At 27.8% G+C, this 27222-nt stretch overlaps 2 protein-coding genes across 7 annotated transcripts in view; one reads left to right on the top strand and one right to left on the bottom strand.

Annotated features, from left to right (window-relative positions):
- Positions 1-20173, top strand: part of LOC107448995 (protection of telomeres protein 1) — a 42009-nt gene extending 21836 nt beyond the window's left edge. For both annotated transcript variants that reach the window (XM_043054462.3, XM_043054463.3), the window contains exons 14-24: positions 78-169; positions 3730-3786; positions 5088-5156; positions 6803-6859; positions 8086-8166; positions 10338-10391; positions 11340-11423; positions 13312-13474; positions 16866-16951; positions 18017-18117; positions 19877-20173. In XM_043054462.3, the coding sequence (XP_042910396.2) occupies positions 78-169; positions 3730-3786; positions 5088-5156; positions 6803-6859; positions 8086-8166; positions 10338-10391; positions 11340-11423; positions 13312-13474; positions 16866-16951; positions 18017-18117; positions 19877-20104 (1072 nt within the window). In that variant the 3' untranslated portion in view covers positions 20105-20173. The remainder of the gene's footprint in view (positions 1-77; positions 170-3729; positions 3787-5087; positions 5157-6802; positions 6860-8085; positions 8167-10337; positions 10392-11339; positions 11424-13311; positions 13475-16865; positions 16952-18016; positions 18118-19876) is intronic.
- A 737-nt stretch (positions 20174-20910) lies between these two features.
- LOC107448994 (uncharacterized) lies at positions 20911-27086 on the bottom strand. 5 transcript variants are annotated; one of them, XM_016064385.4, is made up of 3 exons: positions 26954-27086; positions 24718-24830; positions 20911-23351 (listed from the first exon to the last, which is right to left on the bottom strand). In XM_016064385.4, the coding sequence occupies exon 3, from the start codon at positions 23335-23337 to the stop codon at positions 22090-22092; it is 1248 nt and encodes a 415-aa protein (XP_015919871.3). In that variant the 5' UTR covers positions 23338-23351; positions 24718-24830; positions 26954-27086; the 3' UTR covers positions 20911-22089. The 5 variants fall into 5 exon arrangements, with proteins under 5 accessions (XP_015919871.3, XP_087013120.1, XP_042910400.2 ...); XM_087156994.1 differs by lacking the exon at positions 26954-27086 and adding an exon at positions 26862-26885; XM_043054466.3 differs by lacking the exon at positions 26954-27086 and adding an exon at positions 26772-26796.
- Positions 27087-27222: the final 136 nt, after the last annotated feature.

The following is a 27222-nucleotide window of genomic DNA, read 5'->3' on the forward strand; positions in this document are numbered from 1 at the left end:
TATATATATATATATATATATATATATATATATATTAATAAAGGTTTTACTTAAATGTACATTGTTTCCATTTACAGAAGACTTGGAAAAATCATTGCTGATGCAGAAGAGTTTGGAAATCAGACTGAAGATATGTTGAATGAAGATAACAGCATTTTTTTAAATTGTGGTACAGTAATTTTTTTTCCATTGCAATTTTATTGACTTTCACTTTGTTGCATGTGGGCTATCAATTTTTTTACTTACTTCTTAGTGTTTTGAAGTTCTGGAATTTTCTCACCTGCCTTTTTGTGGTGGCGATTATATTTAAAATTAAAGAAATCTTTGAAATACATAAGAATTTCAAATTTACCAACACTTTAGATGCTTTAGGCCAAAGGTGGCAAACCTTTTTCGGAAGAGCGCTTAGCACAAATTTTTTCATTTAAGTAGTTTAAGAAAGGGTTTTAAAAACATTTTGTCTTATAAAACACGCATACGTGGCTACAAACTGATTAAAATACTTTACTCGTGTTGGCAATCAAAACGTGACATAAACTGAGCTACAAATAATAAATAAATAATCTGATTTACAGTTCTGATTTATCAAAAAAGCAGAAAATAGGCGATCACAACGCTTGAATGCATCTGGGGAGAAGACTGCTTCCATGCCTTTGGCCCTTCTCCCTTCCCTCTACTCCTCTTTTCAGTTGTATAGGAATATACTACGATATTTTTCCTTTTCTTAATATTTTTCGTTTATATTAATAAAAATATTTTTTCAAATTTCTATGATGCTTTCTTTTAAAACTATGTTTAATGTAGTTTTCAGTTCCATATAGTTTCCCAACTTAGAAGATTTTAATCTATATGAAAGTCAAGACAGAAACTAACGTACTCTCTTCTATGACTATGCCGAATGGTGATACACTATGGTTCACATACTAAGGGTGAAAGCATGCGAAGTGTTGCCATAGGTAGAGAGCTCTGATCTAAGCCACCTGTAACCCATTTCGATCAGCAATTGCCTCTGATAAAGTTTTAAACTGCAAGAAAAAAAATTTCTCAAGAATATATCCTGTGTAGGAAATATCAATAATTATACAATAATTAAATTTTGTCAGACCATTTACTATGCTTTTACTCATTTCTTGCATTGTAACTTAAAAGTCATAATTTTTTTTTTTTGTGAAATATCATGATTAATTACATTTTGTTCACTAAGGGAGGAACATTACAACTAAACTTTATACTTAGCTGTTTCTTTAGTGATAAACAAGTTACTTAGTAAGTTGTAAAGTCTATAAGGCCACTTTGTTTTGTATAAAATCGGAGAATGTCTTGATATTGTTCTTGTCATCATATATAATAGTATTTACTTTCCTAGAATGACATTGATTTCCTCAGAATTATTATTGTTCTTTTCATCATATATAATAATATTTACTTTCCTAGAAGGACATTGATTTCCTCAGAAATCAGGTGTTGTGAGACGTTTGTTGGATTGTGTCACTTAGTCATTTGAAACATTGTATTTCGTAATTGAAACATACTATAAGTACTTATGTATTAGTATACTACGGTTGGCAGCGGCATTGATAGATGGTTCATTGATTGCTTTCACCTGAAAAAAAGTTACCCAAATTCTAACTTAACTGAATTATTTGGAACTTTACAATATGAATTTGCTGTATAAAATGAATTATAAATATCTTAATTTACATAACCTTGAAACCTTCATTTAATAAGAAATCTTTAATTTTTCTTTAAAGTTTTCAATTAGTCAACAATTTGAAGCTGTGATAAAATATTTTGCTGTCATCACTGCTCAATTATCTTTGCAATAAGCGCTATCACTTAAATGCTGTGTTAATACATACAATGCATAAAATAATAATAAAAATCATTTGTCTTTGATCATCTGATGTATTATATTAGTATAAAAAAAAAGTTTAAATGTTTTATTTCAGGAGAATAACTATCAAATACTTTTAAAAAATTTGAGCTTTAATATTTTTTTTTATCTTTGATGAATAAAAAGATAGAAATGTTGAATGTGCGAAAAAGAAGAGAACTGGAAGTGAGGCAAGCTGGTTTTTATTTTCACCAACATGCACTTTTTCACAATATAAATTTGAAAGATTTTCATGCTCTTTCTGATTAAATTCTTTATAATTATTACCAGGGCTGTGGAGTCAGTTTAAAAAAATAACAGATCTGACTCCAAAAACTGGAATTTTGAACTTAAAGACTGTGGCTCCCTCTTATATACGTAAACATGTATACATATGTTACTGATCATTTTTTTAAAAAATATTTTTAAAAAATAATAGATGCTACAGAAGAAAATCGATGGCATAGCTGATTATTCATATTAATTAGCATTTATTATGAAATGGAAAAATTGTCATCAGTAATTTCTGAGAAACAACATTGCTTTGCAAGATCTTTGATGGAGGATCGTAAATCCAATGTGATAGACTTCAGAGCTGAGAATAGTCTTTCCACACTAACTTAAGTAAAAAGAAGAGTTATTACTGTTAAGGCTATTTCTTGTTACTTTTCTGGGTAGATTTGTATAAGTTCTAAAAGAGGTGTCTGGCAAAAACTATCATATTTCTCAATTGGTTGTGTAGAAATCATGTTTGTATTTTTTCATTTTTAATTCTAAAGGCTCTTGGTTTTTTATTTTCAATCGTTTTGCAATATTATCTAAATATTTCTCAAAATCTAATACATCATTGGAATACAACTATAGAGACTCAGTTGTAATGTCTGTAGTCTAAGCTGAAGAAATAACTAAATGAATCAGTTGAATGAATAATGGCAAATAAAATATTCATCCTCCTCCCTTGTATTTATTTATTTAATAATTTGTCAAATTCAAACTGTCCATCAAAAACTGGCATCAAAATTGACACGCTTTAATTTCTCCAGGTCCGATTCCTTTTACTCAAAAATCTGCTCCACTCAGTTTCTGACTTCATGACTTAGACTCCAGGGCCAGATTTCTACTAATATTATCAATAGGATATGTATTTGTTTGTTTTCTTTTTTAACCATCTTAACACAATTAACAAAAGAATTTTAACAGCTGCAAAATATTGCATTTCATATTATATAAGCAATGCTAAAGGATTAGGTTTGACATAAGTATAGACTAAAAGTAGTGAAAGCAAATGCAGAGCCTTGGAATTTTATTGTGTTAAAAGGGATAATTTTTTGCTCATAATACCCTCAATTTTTTTAAATAAAAGACTTCTTAAAGTTATTCCTTTAAACCATAAATTATTGTGTGTTTTCTTTTTATTGATTTTAACAATATTTAATTTCCAGAATAGAAAACAGCTGTCCATATTGTAGCCAAGTGTGGATGATTAAAACTTTTCGCATTTTTGGCAATTACATAAAAGCATTTTAGAGATCAATGCATTGAATTAAATACAAACTTTAATTGCCATTTACATTTTTATCAACTTTAATTGCCATTTACATTTTAAGACAAATTTCAAATTTTTACAATTAAAAGCATCTTAAATGCTGGTTTATTTCTCCTACAGGAAATCATTTTTGTGTTCCACTGTTTTGAAGAGAAAAAAAACATGAAAATAACTTTTCAAAACAAGTAAAGGGAAAAAAATTCATTCCAACTTACAGCAAAATGATTGATGAAAACTGATTAGTTGCATAAGCTGTATTGGATTTTATATTTTTTTTTCCTTCTAATGTATTTTATTTTTTATCTAATAGACATATCCGTCTTACCAACAAGCCAAAGATCATGCCTTACTGAGGAAGAATGTGCCAGTAAGTATTTATAGATGTTTATATCATGGAAGACAAATGAGGCATTTTGATGTATTCATGTTCCTTCATAAGATTTTTTATGTTAAGATATTTCATGTTCCTGCATGAAGAATTATTTCCCTTAACCTGCATACTTCCAGATGCGACAAACTTCTTTCTCACCTGTTATTCTATTGAAAAAATGAGCATCAAAAAGACTTTCAGAAATCTGTTTATTTATAAAAACATCAAAGAGTGTATAAAAGGAAGTTAAAAAAGGAAAAAGTCATTTTTACGTTCTAGCTATTAGTTTGAATCAATGTTATCTACTATATTGTTGTGAGTAGGTCTATTAGGTTTAATTTATTTTTTATTTTTGCTCAAGCTATGGTGTAGTTGCTTGTTAGAGATTAAATTGTTGGAAAAAAAATATTAAAAGCCATCAATGTTTAAAATATTACTAATTGATAAAATATTTTACTGTTAATCAGTATTTTAATAATTAATAATATTTTTGCATCAAATAGTTTATTTCATATCAAATTATAATAGTCTGAAGTTTAACTTTTTGCTTTATGTTCAGTAGACAATAAGCAATATGAAAAATTTCTATTTGCTGTATTGTATAAAATTAACATTTGATGTGCTTTCAATTTTTGTAAAATTTTAATTTTGAGTACAATTTACAAAAGCAATCCGAGAAAAAAAGTTCTAATTCCAAAATGGTGTTTTTGTAGACAAACTTTTCAATGTGACTCTACTTACATTTTTGTTGCATGAGGCAAAAGCCACAGTAAATCCACCCACTGCAAATCTTTTTTCAAGATGTTTCCATAAATATAAATAAAATATTTGATGAAAAATGTGTTGAATTACATTATTTGTTATGTCTAATTTTATTTTTAATGAATTTAAATATTTTCCTTATATTTTTGTTTCTATATTATTTATATTTTTTTATTTTTTCTTTGGTGGAAAGTTAATATAATATTGTTTTACCATGTGCCATTAAAGTTTAATTCAAATTTATGAGCTTAATTTTATGCAGTTTAATACAATTACTAAATTTATGGAAATGTTGTGAAAAAAGTGGTACTAGAAAATTTTGTGTGAAAGTCTCAAAATCAGCTGTAATCTTTGCCAGACACCTTGTCTTGTTAAGATCTAATTATTACTGAGGATATTTATGGCATTACTCTGCTTAGCTAATGAATAGAAGGCATGACCAGGGTTTAGATCTGGTTCACTGTTGAATTGTCAGAAAAAAATATTAACAATTTTCAATTAAAAAATTTTTGATACTATATTGCGTATTTATCTAGATATTGATGCTTTGAATAAACCTCTCTCTCAGAGAAATGGAGATCAGGAGTTATCTCAAGAACCCAATGGTAAATAAGCATTCTTATTTATTGTTAATAATCATGATTTGTTAATAATGAGTATCTCAATATTTGATCTGAATAATGACTCAATATGAATCTTGAATAATGATTGTACAGAATATTCAGTGATGGGAATGAAACAATATACACATAAAGATAGAATGAAAAAAAAATATGAAGTGTTTCATGTCGACATTTAATTACTACCAAAAGTTGACATGGGTAATAGTTCATTAATATACAATTAATATCTTTAGAATGAACTGTTGTCTAAAAGTTGTATTTTTGTTTTTCATTCAAAAAATGCTAACTAAAATAATTATGCTCTAGATTTTACTCATGAAAGACATTTATTTATTCAGAATGCATTAAATAATTTGAGCGAAAAAAAAATAGATGAGAAAATTTTCTGTTTTTAATAACCATTGCATTTTGTAATAGAAAATGCAAAATTGGTGTAGACTCTATTCATATAAAGTTTCTAGTCTTGATATGAATAGCCTTGAACTTTCAGAGAGCAGGGTGCATGAAAAATATGTTCGTAATTCAGAAATATCTCTTTATGTTTAAAATATAGTCTATAAAAGTAGTTAAAACAGTATCTTTTGTAATAACTGTAAATTTTAAACCAACAGCAACAGCATGGCACTCTCAAGATAATAACCAACGTTTTTTAAATTTTGCACATTAACTATTGCTAAAAGCAACTTTTTACAACTATTAGAAGTTGATTTGAAAAAGTTTTATCTTGCTCAGTTCATAATGCACATTTCAGTTCTTCAAATTTCTAAAGTTTGATGCATTGGATTTTCTTGAATTTAAAACCAGTTCTTAATATACAAATTATTTAGGGGGGAAAACAAATTTGTATACATATTAATTAGACTTGAATGAAAATAGTGATAAGTTTTCTTTTTAGAAATATAGAGGGTTGCCAACTTCACTTTAAGCAGATTTTCTCTGCTGAATTTTGAAATTCCTTCTAATTTGCTGAATACATCATTTGCTTTGCAAAATTTAATATATTTCTTTAAAGTAACATTTTTCAAATTTCACTTGACAGAAAAATTAAAATGATAAACATAAAAGACTTGATTTTAATAAAAAAAAAAAATAAAAAATTTAAAATTAAGAGAGAGAGAGAGAGAGAGAGAAAAGGATTGAAACAAAAATGTCCAGATTTGAAAAATATCATTTTTAATCCAATGAGCATAATTTTTTTCCTTCTTCAAAAAAGCATTAATAGTTTTTCATTGGTCTTTGGAATCGGTATTAAAAACATTTAATTTTTATTTATGATTAAGAGTTTTATTTTGCTATTTAATGACTCTGTCTAAGTTTAAAAAGTGCTTCACAAAACAGATGAAATGCTCCTCTTACCATTCTTCAACCTTGAATATGTGATCAAATAATAATTTTTTATGATCAAAAATATGGATCACTGTTTTATTCCTTTTCATATTTAATTGAAGTTTTTAATTTTTTATATTATTTATTTAAACATTTATTTCATTTTCAATTTTTACCAATCACATAAATATATCATTTGTCTTGACCACATGTAAGATGCTAGACCCTTTTTTTAAAAACATGATTCTTTTTCAAATTAAAATATCTATACATATAATATACACATGCATATTTGATTTCAGTTGTATCAGTTGTCAAAGCTAGTATCAAGCCAGGGCAAAGTACTCAAGAATTCGGAGGTAAGTGTTTTATGTAATGTTTGATTTAAAATTAACATTTATTTTTTATCTTGATACATAGGAAGAAAAATCGGAAAAATTAATCAATATTAAACTATCAATAAAAAATTTATAATTAAATTCTAAGTGTGTAATTAATAATGATAAAGTATATAGATTCTATGTAAAAATTTGCAAAATCTCTAGGAATGTATGATTTGTAAACTAGCGAGATATTCCATTTGGTATACCATTGTTATGTACAATACACTTCTTGATTGATCAGTGACATTCTATAAGTGACTTACTGAAAAAATTAGGATAATACAGTAAGAAACAATTACTTTAATGTACATTATATTTTGAATTTATGCCATGTTATTTAGTGTTTCCGAACTTAATCTCCCTCCGCTTTCCTTTGGTAAATACAGTGACCCTGAGATGTCTCTTTCCACTTTATTTTTCATTGTTACTTTTTTTTAAGTTTTATTATATCATTTTATTTATTTATTTTTGCTAAATCTCCTCCTGACGTTTTTGCTTCAGATATATAATATCATATATAATTAATGAAGCTCAAAATAAGAAAAATCAAAAGATGAAAAGGAAATGACTCTGAGTTTTTAAAGTGTATCGAAAGATATGCAAAAAGAAAAAGAAGAAAACTAGCCTTATTTAATATTATTTATTATAATCTTATATATTAATTTTTAACCTTATTTGCGTGGAAACTTTATTGGCATTGTGCCTGAAAAGTGCTTTAAGTAAAGCATTCCTGCAATAGAGCCAGGAGGGGGAGACATGAAGTTAGAAAGCCTCTCAATTTCATGACCAATTGCATGTTGGTGGTAATGTGATCATCATTATGCACAAGCAGCCTTTACTTCCCAGACAAGCTCATATTACATTAGAGGCAGTATCGCATCAGTACTTTGGCACTCAATTATAATATTTTGATAAAAGATAATTTACATATTTAAAGTTATCATAAAACTGTTTTTCAGATAAGCAAATTTAGTGCATATTTTCTTTCATTGTTCTATGATTGACAGCTAGGTTCTCTTTTATTAGTTCATTTTCTTTCTTTTTTTATGTTGGTTATATTTTCGAGTAGTTTTTCTTTTCTTTTTTTTTTTTTTTTTTTTGACCTGAAATGTTTATCAATCTTCTTTAGGGTATAAAATTTTTAAAAAGTATTTATTATGTCGATGTTATTCACATATGTTCTAAAAATTATTTCTGGATAGAAGCCCTGCAAAAAGAGTATCAGCTAGTAGATATAACAGATGAAAATGAAGAAAATGAATTGCCTGCCTTTACTCAGCCAGGTATGTGAAAGAGAAACTGGAAAATGTAATATAATAGTTTAATATGTAATTTTAATATTTTGCAAATCATCTTAACTTCAGGACCAGAATAAAAAAATTAATTTTTCTCAATTCAGATATTGCTTGAAAAGTTGTTTCTTTGAATTTTTGTGGACCTTCATAAATTGTGTGTTTGTCTTGTTTTTGTTTCATTTGTATCAGTTGTAGATTGAAAAATTTTGCATAATGCAGTCGAGCATTTATTCTTCTTTTTATTCTTTTGTTTATTTTTATCATTAATATTCAGAAAATGATTCTTAAGATTTCTTTTGAGCTTTTGCTGATCAGTTGGAGTAGGGTCTTAGTCTTAGCCAACCATGGCTTGAAATCCCATATGGAATATGTTTCTTGGTAGTTTTAGAGTTGTATTAGTCCATCCTCATATGGAGAGTAGTGCAGTTGATTACTACCAGCATATCTCTTTTAATTTAAATTGTGGTAATATAGTTAGCACATGCCCCAGTGTTATCTCTGTATCACTATTATGGATGTAACAGTCATTTCCTAATGTTTTTATGATCCTAATGTTCTTGTGTTTCTAATCTCCCAGATTGTGGTCAATAGCCCATTTATGTAGCCCTTTCATGATGTTAGCCATAAAACCAAATCTTTTATGCTTTTTTTTATCTGATTGTATTTCTATAAAAGAAGTGTGTTTAGTAAATAATACAGATCAATGATAATGCTTTGTTATTATTTGGATTTTTAAACCTATGTTTGTAGGGAAGATAACATTGAAATGTTAACAAGAGTCATTATTTTTTTTTGCTATGAATGGCAAAGAGCTTCATTATTTTTTTTTGCTATGAATGGCAAAGAGCTTCATTATTTTTTTTTGCTATGAATGGCAAAGAGATGTAGCTGCAATTATAATGACCACTATTAAATGAAAAAAGATTTTACAACCGTTTATTGCTACTAGCTATATTAATAAGCTTTTATACATCACAAGTTTTTGCATGTAGGTAGCAAATCAGTGAATGATTGAAGAAATTGGAGAATTTGTATGTATATAAATAAAATTTAAAATCCTATAATTTTGTTTGAATAGTAAAAATAGTTATAGTTTTTTTCAGGGCTTGAAAAACCGCCCGTCCTCGGCAGTCAAAAATTCCCCGCGGACAACAAATTTCTCGAATCCAGTGTCCGCGCGGACGGCCATTTTCCTGTTAATGTTCGTGATACATTTTCAATTTTTGTTATCTTACAAGAGTCTAGCACCTCACTTCTAAAATGACCCTCTAATCTCGAAATACAGCATTTTCTCTGTCTGAGAGTACTGCAGCGGTTGAAAGGGGCATTTCAGCAATGAACTTACAAAAAAACACATTACTTACTGGTCTTGAACAAGAAGCGTTAAACGCATTTATGAACATCTACCTAAATGGAAAACCTCTTTTAGATTTTAGTGCAGAAACCTCTGTAAATCATTGGCTTGATTGTGGAACTGGCAAACGTCATATTTGATTCATTTAAAAAACGCAGTACCATCGGATAAATTGACATAATAATTGACAGATAACTTAACCTTTGTTATTTAAATTATTTCATCAAAGAAATAAATTATTTCATAATAGAAATAAATTATTTCATAATAGAAATACTAGGTTTTACTATTAGTAACCTAGTATTTCTTTTATTACTGTATAATGTAATCCTAGTATTTGTAATCCTAGTAACAATATAAATGTGTAATTCATTGTGCAATTTATATAAGTGTTTGTAATAAATAAGAGAAAATTGTATTTTATTTATTTAGAAGCTACAGGTTAGTTTCAAAGGAGGACGGGTACATTGTTGAACAAGCCGTCCTCGGGAACGGGTAAAATTTCTGAGTTTTTTCGAACCCTGGTTTGTTTGTTTTTTTAGTTTTCAAAACTTTAAAAGACATAAATGAATTCCATCTCCTTAATTGTGTGAAACATAATTCACAAAAAGCAGTGTCCAATATAGGCATATAATGTCAAGCATATAATTAATAATGGTTTTATCTAATTTATTTAAATAAGATCTGAAAAATAAGTAATTTTCCTACATGGTGTCTATGCAACTATTGACTGAAAATAATATAGTTTACTAATTTTGAGCTATTCATATTTCTTGATTTTTATTAATGTATTTATATTTTATAGATCTTGCTGTTAATAAAACTCCACTTGGATTTAGACTGCTCTTGCATAATCCATGTAAGTTAGTACTTTTTTATGTGATTTATAAATTGTTAATTATAATAATTGTTAATCTAAACTAAAAAGTGTGTGATGTATTATAAAATAACTTATTTATAAAAATACATATACAATTACCTTCATCTAGTGTTATTCATATCAATTAGTTGTTACTTGTTGCCTAGTTTTAAAGTATTAACTAAAGTGGGGAAGCCATCCTCTCTGCAGAGGATTAAAATTTTGAATGCTTGTCTTTGAATTATCGTCGGGGATGTTTCCCAGGTCACCACCAATATCCCATTGTGCAGCTCCAATGTGTTGTACATAAAATGCTATTACTATCATAAGATGTGAGATTAAGTCAAAATGGTCTTGTTTAGCTACTATGTTTTGGAGTGTTAAATTATGTTTAACACTAATATAATGTAAATTTACACTGTTTTTAACTTATGGGGCATAATTAGTAAATTTTTCAAATGAATTTTGGCCAGTTGTTACATTTTTAACTGTAGCCACTTTTTAAAACATGTCACCACTTTTTTAAAAATTAAATGTCTAAAACAATAAAAAAAGCAGTTGATTGTTATAAAGTAAGCCATTTTTTTTTAACAAGTAAGCCTTTTTTTAAAACATTTCTCATATCATGGTAAACAATACAAGGTTTATTTCTAAAATGAAGAAAAGTGTTAAGGAACAGATGGGAAATACCTGTTGTAATTTACAGTATATTATAATATATTCATGTTAATTTTGTATTTATTGAAAATAAGATAAAAATGCACATTTGAGGCATTTGTGACAGCAAAAAAAGTGGCGACTTGCAGATAATCTTTTCTCATCATTTGTTATATTTAGTCCCCTTGTGTCCAAAGGCGAAACTTAATTTTGTCCTATACATTGACTTATTTACATAGATTTTTACATTTATTGTTTTTGTATGAATATAATACATTTATAATATTTCAGCCAGTCAGGCTGTGGAGACTTCGTTACCACCTTTTACAAGTGATACTCCTGAGGAATGGTGGACTTCCATCTCTGCTGTGTCAGGTATGATACTCTGTTCATCTCTTTTGTAACAAAATTTCTAGTTTTGTTCATACTTTTAACCTCTCGCAGTTTTGACGTATTCATTCTTTATACAGTTAACACTATTTTGAGATGTCCTGCATTGGACTGATTATAAGAACACGGTTCCCAGTAGAGCACCGAAGTCAAGCATCAATGGCTGCGGTCAGTGTGCGGGGGTGGGTGACCACTTTGCTCAACTTACCCAGCAACCAAGGATGCATGATATTGTTCCTCTTTAAACTGTTCTACAGTAAAGTGCTCGGCTTCCTGCTCTGGTCGCTAGACTACCAAAGCAGGGGAGCCATCCCCTGCGGCGCCCCATCTTTTTCAGTAGCTTGGGGCCTCGCCAAACTTAAATCCGGCCCTGGACTAAAGTTTATCCAGCAAATTATCATTTTGAACAGAGAGCACACTATACACAGTGAAAACACGTTGAACCAAATGGCCCCAAAATACACAGGATACAGTAACCCAGATATTTTGGTGATAAAGAGTCTGCAGCGCTAGAAAACGCAATCCTTTCTTCCTAACCATAAACGTCCCCCTCTGGACTGATAGCTAAGACACGGTTTCCAGCCTGATTCCCGAAGTCAAGCATCACTGACTGCGGTTAGTGTGCGGGTGAGTGACCACTTGGATCAGTCTGCGTAGGGACCGAGGGTGTGCGGTATTGGTCCTCGTTAAACTGTTTTACCGTAAGGTGCTCGAATTCATGCAGATCGTCAGGCTACCAAAGTGAGGGTGCCATCCCCTCTCCAGAGGATCAAAATTGTGATGACATGTCTTCGGATCATCCTCAGGGATGTTTCCCAGACAGTCACCAATATCAATAACCCTTTGTGCAGCTCTAGTGCGACGTAAATAAAGTTCCTACCTATCTATTTTTAGACAACTTTGGTTCAGGTTAATTATCCCTGACCTACAGTCAGAAAAATATAGTGTTTAAGGGCATTTTTCTTCGATCTAATTCTAGATGGATAGGTGCTTTATAGCAACAACAAAAAACTGAAGCTTTTTCTATGTACATGGATTTTTGTGGTTAGAAAATGGGATTAATTTTTTTTACATGTGCAACCATTAGGGAGGGTAAAGAAATTGACTTTCTACGGACTTATTGAAAAAAAGTTCATGTTGATTGCCTTTCATTATCAAATGAAATTTTTTTAATCAAAACACTTGAAATAGATGTTGTAAAAGGTGGGCGACTTAATTTACCTCCAAACCCTTGTCGTTTCAGGGTGTTTACTCCGTGATGCCAACTGCTCAGGATTTGACAAAATCTTTTCAAAAAACCGTACAGAGCTACAAACTGAAATGTTCAGATTTTCGGTTAATTTTGCCAACTTTTAAAAAGGTTCAACTGTATCAAAGTGACGTATCACATAAGCCATTGAATTATTTAGAAGTAGTGGTGAGATGAAATAAATGAATTAATAAAATGAATAAGTTTACCAAGAATCATAATTAAAAAACTACCTCTTAAAAATATTTATCCACTGTCTGGAGCATACATTTAAGTTAGCTGGCAGCATGTTATTTTACATCTTGATGGTCCTTGACATCTCTGTGTAATATGTCCAAGGCATAATAAAACTCATATCTTGCTGCTTTAAAATCAATGGATATAAACATTAAATTACTCCCTCTCTTAAAATAGTGATACATTTCATGTGGATTAAATAAATATAGTTAAAAAAATATTCTTTTTCTAATATTTTCTAAAATGTGCACTTAACAATCGATCAATTAAATTATACCTGCCAATTTATTTTGACCCAAAATAATGCAAATTTATTGGTTACTACTGGTTTAGTTATTTACTGTGTGATTCATAACCCTTGAATGTAAAAGAAATCTTTATTTTCAGTGACTGATGGACATGAAAATGTAAAGCCTTCTTCTCTAGCAGATGTTGTTAAACATGAAGTACCCTACAAATTCAGAATATTTAGTGTTGTCCTCGGATATAAGCCAAGTTTCAAACATGCACATGAGCTTATCCGCATGCGTTGTCCCTGGTGTTGGTACATGTGAGTATGTCTTGTAAATTCAGTAGTTTACTATTATGTCATAAGCAACATCATTTTTAAGCATTATCTTTTTACATAAAAAATTATAATCTTTAAATAATGTAATAACTTACATTTATTACAATGTAGTGTTGATAATGTCAGCAAAGCACAATTTTGTTGGATGAGGTAAATAGTACTTTATCTCTATTGTTAATGTATTAATCTGTTAATAATGTGAAAGCCTGATGTGAGGAGCAATGCATATTACAAGAATTCTGTTATCATTACAAGCTTCCAAGACACTCTCAAAATGCTAATCTAAAAAAATACTAACTTTTTATGTTTATAACAAAGTAAAAATTACCAGACTACTGCTATACCAATTTTTTTTTTAGGGAAATACATTTATCTTATTTTTAAATGAGCCCTTTTGCATGAAAAAGGGCAAACTAAGTCATATTTAATTATTAATCAATACAAGAAAGCGAAAAATGAACATAATTTCACCTTATTTATGTTAATATAAAGCCTTACAAATAAAAATTCTTCTGCTACTTTTAGGAATTCTCATGCATGATCTTTGGTTTATCTCATATCTACTATGCACCTATATTTTACTTTTTGACAATATTTTGTGTAATCAATGAATTTGAAAACTAATGCATGCTATTAAACTCGTATATTTTTTTATTACTGTTTTAACATTAAATATATATACATGTACATATACATATTTGCTTGTGATGACAAGCTCGCTTTAATAACAATTCAAGCTGCTGTTGTCAATTGTCCTTATAATGGACTTTTATTGTATTTACTTTTTGAAATAATTTGGAAATAAAATCAAATTATAGATATGCGATGTCATAATAGGCATTACATACTAATCATTCTTAATCTAATTTTAAAGCAATTATTTAATTTTTAATTATATTTTATAAAAAGCAAATATAAATATTTTATTCTCTTCTTAACAATCAATGTAACAGTTAACTTTTTAATTCAATACATTAATTCACTGTGGCGACTAAATCAAACATCAAAATCTATTTATAACTCTTTATTCCTTAAATTACTTTATTTCTCTTACCACAAAAATTTTTCAGTTACAGGTTATATTAATTATCACAGTGTTTTTGGCTATTTTATCATTTGATTAATTGCCAACTATGGATCTCTTCCCCTGCACCTAACTGTCTTTTAGGAACAAATCAATCAATTTTAATTTTGAATTTTTGGCGTTAGGACTGGGGGGTTTCTCTCCTCAGTCCGACTGTTAATTAACTTAACAAAAATCTTCTTGAAAGATACTGTATTGAGAATGATGCATCTCTTTATCCCAATAAGCTAGCATCTTTTTATTATATGATATCGTTGTGACCATAACGTATCTAGTAATAATATTTCTAAAAAAAATAATGCCACAATTCTTTTTTCGAAATAATTTTGTCTAATTCTCTGGAATAAATCCCTCTATTGTAAGAAGAGCATACGTGCCAAAAATCATTACTACTGCAACCAAAATCTTCACAAAAATTTTGATGAATATGTCTCCACCATAAAAACTGGAACAACTTCCATTACAATATTATTTTTTTTAAAAAACTTTTCTGGCTAGTTTTCTAATACCTTTTAGAAAGCCCAAAAAAATTTTGTGCATTATCATTTAAACGGGCTAAAATTATTGAGAAGTCAAAAAGATCAAATGAAGATTAAAAAGCAACAATAATACTAATGCATTTTAATACAGATAGGCATTTTTTTAAATAGAAAAAATTTAAATAAAAATGTATTCAAACACATTTAGAAGAAAAATAGTCAATGCATGTTTGTGAGCATAAAGTTTAGAGTCCCTGTAGAACAGCAACCAAATGCTAAAGGTGGCCATTGAAAAATTTCTATTAATAGCCAGTAGCCTCTCTGATCTCCCCTCTTCTAAAAAAGGGAGAAAGGAGCCTGAATATTGAAAAGTATCACATAGAGAAAGTCTCTCCATCTTCTCTTTTAGGTCAAACATTTCCTTTGATTCTTATAATGTAATTTAAGACTGATTTATAAATACTTATAGTTTATTTTATCCTTTTTATTTATTTTTTAACTATCAATGATTGTATCAGAGTTTCATTCTAATAAGCTTTAAACAAACTAATTTAAAACACTGATAAAATTCAATAATCTCTTAACAATGGTAAGCTTTTCCCTCTATAAGTTTTTTTATTATTGTAATTTACATCTGATTTTGATTTTATTCATCTTCTGAATTTAAAATTGCTATTACTTCGTTTTTCTTTGGATAGTTAAGTGAGTTTATGTGGAGAAAAAATTTTTTTAATTAAACAAGAAAAAAAAAATTTTTTGTAAAAACTTGAAAGGATTTAGAACAGATTAATCTGCATTTTTACCAATTTCATGATTTAAATTGTGATTCTAAAAATGTTTAAAAAAATTAAGGTTTGGAAAAACAATGGAGTGTAAAAGTTTTTTAAAAAAAACTAGTATTAATCAAAGTTTGAGGTAAAACGATTATTTTTTTCACAAACTTCAATATCATTTCTATTACTTAATTTCATTTCTTATAAAAATTATATCGTTATTAACTTCTTATAATCATGTAAAAATCATCAAAAAAATTATAAAAATAATCAAAATATCATTTATAAAAATAATCAAATTTTACTGATTTTTAAAAATAGGTTTTAGCTTTCAAGTTTTGAAAAATTGAAAAAATTGACCACTATTTTTTTTTAACTCTAGTTACCAGTGGCCTCTAGAAAGTTTGGTCTTTTAACTCATCTAAAAAGGTAGATCCAAATGAAAGATGGGAAATGGCTAATACAAGAACAGAATAAAGATATCCATATACTATTGGATCAAAAAAATTAGCACAGAGTTTATAATAACCTGGAAAACAAGGAAGGAAAATCACTGCAACAAAGAGAAGTTTTTTATAATCCTGAGGAAAAGATGGAATTTTTTTAAACACAATTTTAGCATTTTGTACCCTGAGTACTTTATTATGGTGCTTGAACTACATAGTAATTCTATATAATTTCTATAACTCATAAAATGATATGGTTACTAATTAAGATTAGAAAATTTTGAGTTTTATAGTGGAGACTTTTGATGTCACCGTATAGTTGTCACAGGAGTGCAAAAGATTAAACCTTCATTTTTTTCTTTTTCTATACCGGTACTCTGAAACTTTCGGGCTAATCTGCATTTTTCTTTTTCTGTATCAGGAATACTTTTGTGAACTGAAACTTTCCGGATAATCTGTATTGTCCTTTTTTGTAATTTAGTTTAACGTACCTAGTAAATGAAAAAGTGTAAAAAAAGTTATCTGTGATTATTAAAATTATTTCTTGACAAAAACATATTTTTAAAATGAGTTATTTTTTCACTATTAAAGAACTGATGACTTGCAGCCTGAACTTGTGCCGCTGAAAGAACAAGATGGGTTATTTTATTTCCATTGCCCAGACTGCTTGAAAAATAGTAAGTCATTTTATTTTATTGTTTTGCAAAAAGAATAGATATACAAACATTTATTATACATGTATATATGTACAGTAAGAACTACTTTAGAAGTTTTTCATAGGGAATAAAAGAAAAAACTTCTTAAACTAAAATTTTATTTTGCATGTAAGTTAAAATTTGGGGAAGAAATAATAATTTTTTATTATAAGTTTGATGTGCTGAAGATATGTTTAAGTTATAACATCATACAAATATTGAGTTACAGTTTCGAAGTTAAACTTAAATATTTACTGACTTAACCATTATTAAAGAAACTTATTTATCTAAATTCTTTTTATTTTATTTTTTTACATTAAAGGCAGATATTTCCTCTTTTAAAAAAGCCAAGCATACTTTAAGACTGCATAGAATTATTTTTTCCAAAAATCAAGAGGTTTGGTCATGAGTTTCATTCCAAAAAGCTATTGTACTTTTTTTCTGGAACTTTCCATGTTTAAAAAAAAATAGAGTTTAAGTAAACTTTTCACGATTGAAAAGTTTAAAAATAAAAAATTTTGAAGGTGTTAATTTTATATTATGGAAAACGTAGGCAAAATGGTAGAAAATTACTTTAACTGAAACTTCTAAACAGGTTCCACTGTGTCTGTAAAAATAGGTATAAAATAAATTATTGAAGCTCAAAGCAAACAATTCATATGTCAGCTTTAAAAACTCTATAATCTAATTATTTAAATAATTAATTATTTGATAGTATTATATCACAAATAATAATTGCCTTTATGTAAATTCATAAAATAAAAAGTAATTGTGCTTCCTTCCAATCCATATGCTACCTTTTGGAAATTTGTTCTGGCTGTTGGCAATTTTTAACTTTTGTAGACTCTTGTTCTTAGCTGCATTTGTGGTTGAAAGTCATTACTGAACATAACTTGACTCTATAATCTCTTATTAAAAAAAAAGATATCTAAAATTGAGTGAAAACCCTATATAAATACATTTTTATTGATATACTTAAAGAAAAAAAATTTTATTTACTCAACTATTCTGTTTTTAATGTATAATAACATTTACATTAATTCATAGGTCACGAAAAAATCCTAGAATACACCTACATGTTTTCTTTGGAGATGCATGACGGCACTGGACCATCTGTTCTAGAAGTTAATATTTGGGGTGAAAATGCAGTAAGTTTATATTTTATACATAAATTTTGAAACATATTTTATTTAATAAAAGATTTGCTTAAGAACCAACCACATGTTGATGACTTTTAATTTTACTATTTTGTTGGTAAATATTTGATTTTCCATTCAAAATTTGAACTGTACAGTTAATCACAATGTCCAAAGTTTTTAATATGTGCTTGTATTCCGCAGATGACATTTTCGAAAGAGTTTCTCATTTGCCATAAAGAGCTGGCTAAATCTAAGGATTAAAATCCCCTTGCTGTCAGGCTATCTATGGGAGGTTTGTGTGGTTTTCCTCTCCATGCATGGGTGCAAGTTGGAAAAAAGGCCAAGACTGAAAATTTTTTGACTGAAGTACCTAACATGCACAATACCCCCTCGACGTATGCAAACTGTCTAAGAAAGCTTTACCATAATACATCAAGTTTAAATACTGTACAAAAAATATTTATTCATCTGTCTTTTGATAAAATAACAACAGGACATAAAAAAGTAGACCAATAACGTAGACCTAAAAAATATTTTTAAGGACAGAAAAAAAAAATTCCGATTTCCGTCATACTTCCGTCCGCGGACATTTTCGAAAGACGAAAATCCGTCCCGGGGACGGAAGACTTGCACCCATGTAACTCAAATGCAATTTAGTTTCAGCAAAAAGTTTGCTAAGAAAGCTTGTTTGATTCAGGAACTTCCTTGTTATTGATCCAGAGCTTCCAGAAGCTTGGCTCAAAATTGCTAAGCTACAGAGTTACACTTTAATAGAAATAAAAAAACGCTACCTATTTTTTAATTATTTTGTAAAAGAATATAAAAAAATTAGCACTAGAATACATTTGTGTTGCTTAAGTTGCAAATCAGTTAGAAAAAACGGGGGGATATTTTTCCTTCTCAGAAGAAGGTGTGGTGTTCTAACCTATTAGTGTATAACTTATTCTCACTCTTTTTATCGTTAACAACCAATGTTTATCTTTTTTTAAGCCACCAAACTCACAAGCATATTAAATTCCCAGAAGGGGGCTGATCGGCAGACTGTAGGCATTGCATTACTTTAGGTGACAAGAGATCTAATTGATTTGCTTTTCTTTTTCTGAAAGTACAGTTGCCAAAAAATCATGGATGATTTGTACTTGTCTTTAAATCTTCATGTTATATGCTCAATGTCACATTCTATATTCAAAAATATTTACATTTCTACTCTTAGCTTATCTGTAATAGTTTTATGACTATGCAATTAATAATATTTTTAAATCAAAAATGGTACACATGTCAAATTACAGTGAAACACTCTGTTTGCCCTAAAATAACACTGTGAGAGGGCTGAATTCAAATTGTCTCAAATCATGTGATTTTGATTAGTTATTCAAATCAAGGAATTCAGAACAGTGATTTTGATCAATGATTCAAATCAATCATCCCTCTGAAATAAAAAATTGCATCTCTTTGTTTAATTTAAATGTTTTCTTTTTACTTTAAAGTTTAGTAGTAGTAATTATAAAATGGCCTCATAATTTAAAAGCGTTTCTATGAGTCTTAAGCATTTCATTATTTTGAACAAATACCTATTCCCTAGCAGTTAAAATTCCAACGTATTTATCTATAAATCATTAAATATTTAGTGAATCCTTAATAAACAATTTAATTAAATCATATCTTTAAATCAGATTTCAATAAAATATCTCCATTCATATTCATTTCCCATGCTTCTATGATATATTGTCTTCTTAATAATACTTTTCATTTCTTTTTCTTATTCCAGGTAAAATTTCTAAAAGGAATCCCTCCAGAAGAGGTTCTGAAAAATGCTGAAGCTGCTAGGGCAGTTTTAGAACTGTTATGGAGCATTTGCCCAAATTCTCGGCCTTTAAACACCGATAGAACTATTACCAGTGATTACAAATCTTATCCTATTTTAGATTGCTCAATAATGTCATACGCAATTTCTGGCCAAATATTTTACCAGCTGTTCGATACCATATTATTTTAAACTTTGTTGAATATATTCTCTGTAATTATAAATATATTTTTTTAATTAAATTAATTTTTTATATTACAATTGCTTTTTATTGTCAAAATGTGTTCAGTTTACTTTTTGCAAATTTGACCAAATCTTGAGTGAAGGTTTTAAACCAATAAATAAAAACCTTGGTCACAATTATAAATATTTGTTAATTCAAATAAAAAAATTACCCCCAAAATTTTAAAAATTATTACCAGAAATTTTTGTGCATTCACTGTGGAGCTCGAATAGTGTTAGAGGGGGAACCATAACCTTATGCAAAATCACTCTAACATATTGTCTGTAGTCTGGTCTTATGACATGGTAATAAATCCTTAGGATATAACATTCTTATCTCAATTTTTAATGCATACATCATTTTTATTGTTCTCCAGATATTGAAAATCTTCATACTTTTAAAAAAAAATTATACTTTTATTTTACCCGAGCCAATTAATTCTGGAGGAATTTAATTTAAAGTACACATACAAAGCGAAATAAGTATATATATTTTTTTTCTAATTTTATAAAGTAAATGACAAATTGATAGGCAAGATTAATCTGTATTTTACAGTACTCTTATCACTATCACAGATTTTCAAGTGTTCTATACAATTTCCAAAACTTTGGTTACTTGAGCTTTTGGATTAGTAAGGTTTTTTCTGCATATATATATAAGGTTGTAATAAAGTTAAGGTATATATTGATATGATGTAGTGTAATAATTTGTATCAGTGATATTAAAATTGAACTAGATTATAGGATTAAACTAAAAATCTTCATATTGATTTGAATTTATGCATTAACTATCAAATTTTATTTGTTCAATCATTCAACAATAATAAGTCATAGATTAAAAAATATTTTAGTTTTATATAATATTACCAATTATCTTCTGTGATCTAAAGATCCATGGACACGAAAACAACAAGTATCTTAGCACTCACAGTTAATTATGACATTAAATATTTTTCTTTTACACAACATAAATGCCATGGCTATAATGCTCAAAAACTTTTTAAATTTTACAGAGTTGAAAATAATGATTTTATTTCTCTAAATTTATTTCAAACATGGTTTAAATAATAATAACTGTGAAATTTTATTATTTGAATGCTATTGATAACGTTATAGTATAAATAAGAAAAAAAAGTCTTGAAAACTTCATATTGATATTGGATCATTTAACTAAATAATTTTAGAATTAATGGATACAAAAATGCTGATGAACCTTTAAATCAATCAATCATAATTAAATTGAATCAGGAAAGTTTGAAAGTCATATTCATTCAAAATTGATGAATAACCATTTAATTTAAAATTTGCAGGATTCATATTTAAATAAAATTAGTAATGAATCATTAAGTTTCTGAGGGGCTAAATTCTAAGGTATCAAACGATATAACGAACGTTTAATGCATTTCAGTTTGCAAGTACTGGTTGTAATGTCTAAAACTAGGATTAAAAAATCACACAATTCACAGTTTTATTTTAAAGGATGTGACATGCTTCTCTTTTTAGCATATTGCTTTGATGTTCTTTGCTTATCATATAATAAATTGTGAATATCAGTAAAAACACTGGTGTTAATAATTTTGAGAATCAAAACCCAAATAATTGTACTCTTCACAATAATGTAACTTTTTAAAAAAAAAAGTTATAACTTGGTTACTAAACAAATTAAGTTGCTTATATTTTTTTTCTTTTGTTCAACTTGTAATTTTTTATAAGACTCATTTTGATTACATAAGTTATTGCACAATTCACGATAATATGGCTGATGAAAAGAATACTTATTGAAAAAAGAAGGTATAAAAATATTGTCAACATTATTCTAGTGAAATATTTGGCTTATTTTAGTCTTTTCAACCATTGATTGGTAATTCCAATACTTTACAAAACTATTAAACTGAAATCTATACATTTCATGATTCTGAGAAGTTTTTCTTGGACCTTGTTCACCACAACACTACTCATTGACAGTTTTTGTCTTTATTTAAAAAAGACATCACTGACGATTTATGCACCTCACTCTTCAAGTGCTGTTCGTAACTTTCAAGCTCTTGATAATAAAAATGACACAATTTACAATGGTATGATGTATTAATCTTTTCGCGGGCTTGGGCATCAATATAGGCATTAATAACATTTTTTTCATCGTCTACCAAATTATTAATAAAACACTCAATTCTCTGATGTCTGCTGTCTTTTAAATGTAATGCATACATATTATCAGGTGGGCGCCAAACAGCACAAAGTCTGCAATAAAATTTTGGAAGCACAAAATGAGGAGTAGCTGCTAAACTTGGAGCATTACTTTCTAAATCACTTCCCTGTTTCGTTGAAAGATATATTTTTAACTCTTTTATTCTTTTATGGCTCTCTCCAATTATGTGCTCCTTTTTATCAGTACACCAACAATTACATAATTCACAATAGTATGCAGGGCGAAATGAATTACTAATGGTACATTTGGCTTTTTTCAGAGCCCTAAGTCTTTTAGAATTTATACCATTTACTAAATGGGACATTTTAAACATAAATTGTTCCATTCTTTTATGAGTTGGATTTTCCAAATGCTGTTTATGTAATGTCATAGAATCAAAAAGCAAGTTACATAATAAACAAGATATTAAATTTGATGAATCATCAAAAGTCACAAAGGCATACGAATCACCAACATTCTCTATCTGTCCAACCTTGATAATTTTGCTAACGAACAATTCAACTTTCTTATAACCTTTGTTGAAACAAAATGAACATCTACAGAGGGCTCTAGATAATTCACAACAGAACGTATGGAATATATTTTTAGAAAAATGCATTTTTAAACAATTATATGAATGACCTTCTCTTTTTTGTCTGCACATGTCTCTCAATAACTTCACAAAATATTTATGAAAAGATCCTTCTAAGTGAGTATTATATGCATTGAAGTTGAAGCACCGGTAGCTACACAAAAGGCAAAAATAGAGTTCGGGAAATGAATCGCTGAAATTTTCAGTGGTTTCGGCTTGTCCATTGAAAGAAATACCTGTGGCCAGTGACGCAATACAATGCTCTTCACTCTTGATATGTTGGGTTACTCTCGGATAATTACCAAACGTCACCGAGCATGGGATGCAGGATAATTTATTAAAATTCCTATGATCTCCATTTTTCTCTAATTCTGTGAGAATCTCCACTTCTATTAACTCTATTGTGAGTGCATCCTGATTCATCTTGAAAATTGAATCTACCATAATAAAAAAATTGATGAATGAATATAAAATGCACATAAAATTATAGTAGTTGGAGATGCATTATAATTTCAATTGGAAAAGTGTAAGTAAAAAATTTTGTAGATTTGTACGCAAAATATTTTCTTCTACATTCGACAACTACCCAAAAAGATTTTTGAATATTTATAGTTTTAATAATAGCTACCAACATAGATAGAAAAAATTCAACAGATTTTATGAAATAATATAAATTTCATGAATTGTGCTAAATATTTTATGAGATTTTTATAGGGATCAAAATAGAAAAAACTGTAATATTTTCCAGTTATGATTAACATGGAGTGCTATGTATTATGTTAACTTATAATTTTGAATAGTAACACGCATTTAGTTTTAAACTGATCATTTTAACTTTCTTTGCAAATGAGGTCCATTTCATTATCTACCAGTAATATGTATTTAAATATTCAAGCAAGCAATATGATATTGAAAATGATAATTAATCATGTTCAAAAATGATAATGTTCAAAAATGATATTTAATCAGAATTTTTTTAGGAAATTCAAAATTTACAATTTTAGAGAATTTTCTAAAAATATACTAGAACCAGGAGAATTTTTTTAAAGCAGTGTACCAGAGAAATCTGGAAAAATCCAGTAGAGTTGGCAGCTAAGGTTTTACTGTTGGCACATTAAAAATCAGGACATTTTTGAAACAGCATACATACACCGTATTATTTTTAAAAAATTAAAAATGACAAACGGAGAAAAAAAATTTAATTTGTCAAAATTAAATTAATACTTATTATGCGAGACAAATTTTATCACAGAAGAATAATAAATTACAGAATTATTTTCTTAAGAAAGGAAAGTTGTAACAGTTTTTTGTAACTTTTGTTATTGAGCACAAATCAAATCATTATAGACTGAAATCAATATGTGAAAGTGTTTTATTGTATCATTTTACTATAAAATAATTCTCTATATATTGATTAATTCATTGTTGATTAGAATTATCATTTTCAAAATCAGAAAAAGATATTAATCAGTAGTAGTGACATCACAAAACTCCAACCTACAATTCATATCCTGGATTAATGTCTGAAAATGGGTAAGCAAATTTTTAATATTTAAATCTATATGCATATTGATTTATTAATTCTTATGAATATTTTTAAATTTAATATATTTTTACTATTATTATAGATTTTAATGTATTCTATAACCCTTTAAAAAAATTCATTCTTATTATATAAATATATCACAGAAAATTCTTATAATTTTCCAGAAAATGGCCCCAACAAGAAAAAAAAATTATTTTATTATATTACCTATGAGCCTCAATGAAATATGATCCAAAATATTTTTAAGCTATACTTACTTTTTGTGCAACAAGTAAATAATTCTCTTAATTTTAAGCAAACTTTCAAAATCAGTTAAGCAAACACATTCCTCAGCATTCAACATAAGCCAGAATTTCTTGAAATATCTTTTCTACAAAGTAACAATAAAACAGTCGACCAATTTATAATCAAATTTAATAGGAGTTGTAGGACTTAAGAATATTCTCAAGTCAATTACAATTTGATTTTTGTAATTAATTATCAAATTAATAATAAAAAAGGCCCATTTTTTTGCGTGCACATATATTTTTAAATGACTACAAATCTACAGATAAAGTTGAAATTCATAACAATTTTATGCTTCAAGTATTTTTGGCAGTAATCATAATGCCACCATGATATATATCATGTTTCTTTTATATGTTACATCAGCAAAGCATTTCAAAAATCTAAAACAAAGAATTGCCATTTACATATTATGTGGGTTAACATAAATGTTAAAATATTCATACCTTAAAAGTAAATAATTTTCTATTAACTAAAAGATAAAATTATTTATTATATATTTTTGCATTACCTGATAAAAATAATTTCATTTATAACATACAAATGAATGCAAAAAAGAGTTTAATCAAAGCAATTAGTAATTACAAAAGGTGAATTAGAAGATATAACTCCTAGTAACCTGTAAACAATATGTATAGCGCAACATATTTTTTCATTCCATTTAATTTTACTTTACAAGCTTTGGTTATTGCTATGTGTTTGATGTGAAATGTAATCTCTTTAAGATTTATACAAATATTCTAGAAAATTAAAAAATTTAAAATTTGATATTCAAATAGATAAATGAAAAAAACACAGAGAGCAAGTTCTGAGAATGTGGGCCTATGGAATTAAGTACAGGTACATTGAAAAACATTTATTTTCTCATTTTAAATTGAGATATTTAATGCATTCTGATTTAGAGACATTCATTGAGATTGTGGCAAACATTTTTACTTCAGCTTTAAAAGCAGACAACAAATTTTATGTTCATAGACTATCTCATTTATATTCAATGCATAGGGAATGTTGGTTTAAGTTGCTGATGCAATTTTCCAATTATCACTACTGCCTTGCAAAAACAAACTTATAGTGAACAACTAAAGAACTGATCTACAGAGTAAATTAAGAATTTTAAAATTCTACTTATAATGAATTGTTTTCTAAAATGGGGTAAATCAGGAAATATTTTTCCCACTCGTGTTAATTTTAATAATTATCTAATTTTCTATATTTTACAGTAAAATAAGTATAAAAATATTTCACTTAAATATGTTTACATTCCTACATATTAATTTGAACACTGAAACAGTTCTATTAAAATTTTATGTTCCAAAGAAAAGAATAACAGAAAATAAATAATGCTATTATCAGGTATGTAAAACAATCAGAGCTAAAAGATACTAATAACTATTAAATTATGCAACTTAGTCAGCATAGTTAAAGTTTGACTTTTTATGCAAGTTTCTCTCTCTTTAAGAAGTATATTTTTCATGGAAGGAAAACGAAACATTTTTTCCAATATCACAAAACTTCATTAAAAATATATGTCTCTTTAAAATTTTATTAAAGCTAAAAATTAGTACTTCTTCTTAAATTTCAAATATACCAAAATCTATTGCATTTTTCAGTAAAAATTTAAAATTAGGTGCCGCCCTTATATTGACGATTTTTATATCTTACAGGAAATAGGGGAAATGATTTAAGTGAGATTTTCTAATAATTAAAGTTCAAGGGAGAAATAACAATTGAATGAAAGATTTTATAATGAATAAAAGCTCCAAGGTACAGTGCCTAAACCAAGGAGCACCAAACCTTACACTCAATTGTTTATTTATGTTTTTTGTAATTATTGATGTAATTGTGTAGAATTGAGATGAGCAGTATATCTACTGCAACCTTATTGATGACTCAATCCATAACCTAATGAACACTCCTAATTAAATAATATTAAAACATTTTTTATATTGAGCATGTATATCTTTAAATATTAAAAAAAAATTATATAATTATTTCAGAGCGTTCTCATGTTAAATACAATATTTACATATTGAAATTTGTGTAATAAAAAGCATTAAAATTTTCTTGAAACACTTCTAAATGAAGAGAATAATAATCTCCTTAAGAGGTAAAGTACATTATAAAAATACAGACAAAGCACACTTCTTTTATTGCACAAAATTACATTAATACAACTTTTAAGATTTAAAAAATGAAACAAAATATTACCTTTGATTAGATTGGTCAAAACACGCGGTGTTTTATTTTCTTGTTATTTTTTAGTGCGACGAGCTCGTTGCATAAGCTTATAGCTTTCCATCAATAATGCCTATCTATGGATTGTTGACCGTGTTAAGTTAAGCACTGATGGCGCTAGCAGTCAAAATTCGTCGTAAGACTTCCGGGTTATTACTTCCGATTGATTTTGACTCCTAAATTTGTAAAAGTAAACTTGTAACTCACAATATTAGAATTTTTTTTTAATTTACCTTTCAACG

Source organism: Parasteatoda tepidariorum, chromosome 2, assembly GCF_982258835.1.
Source record: "Parasteatoda tepidariorum strain Cologne lab strain chromosome 2, Ptep-v5.0, whole genome shotgun sequence".
NCBI lineage: Eukaryota > Metazoa > Arthropoda > Arachnida > Araneae > Theridiidae > Parasteatoda > Parasteatoda tepidariorum.

What these genes read in the sequence shown, in the direction of transcription:
- LOC107448994 (XM_071177252.2), bottom strand. Translation starts at nt 26,799, where the DNA reads ATGCTTTTTATTACACAAATTTCAATAT. An exon ending in TATTACACAAATTTCAATAT is followed by an intron (nt 23,352 to 26,771) that starts GTAAATATTGTA and finishes TTATTATGGTAG; the next exon opens with ATTCAATTTTCAAGATGAAT.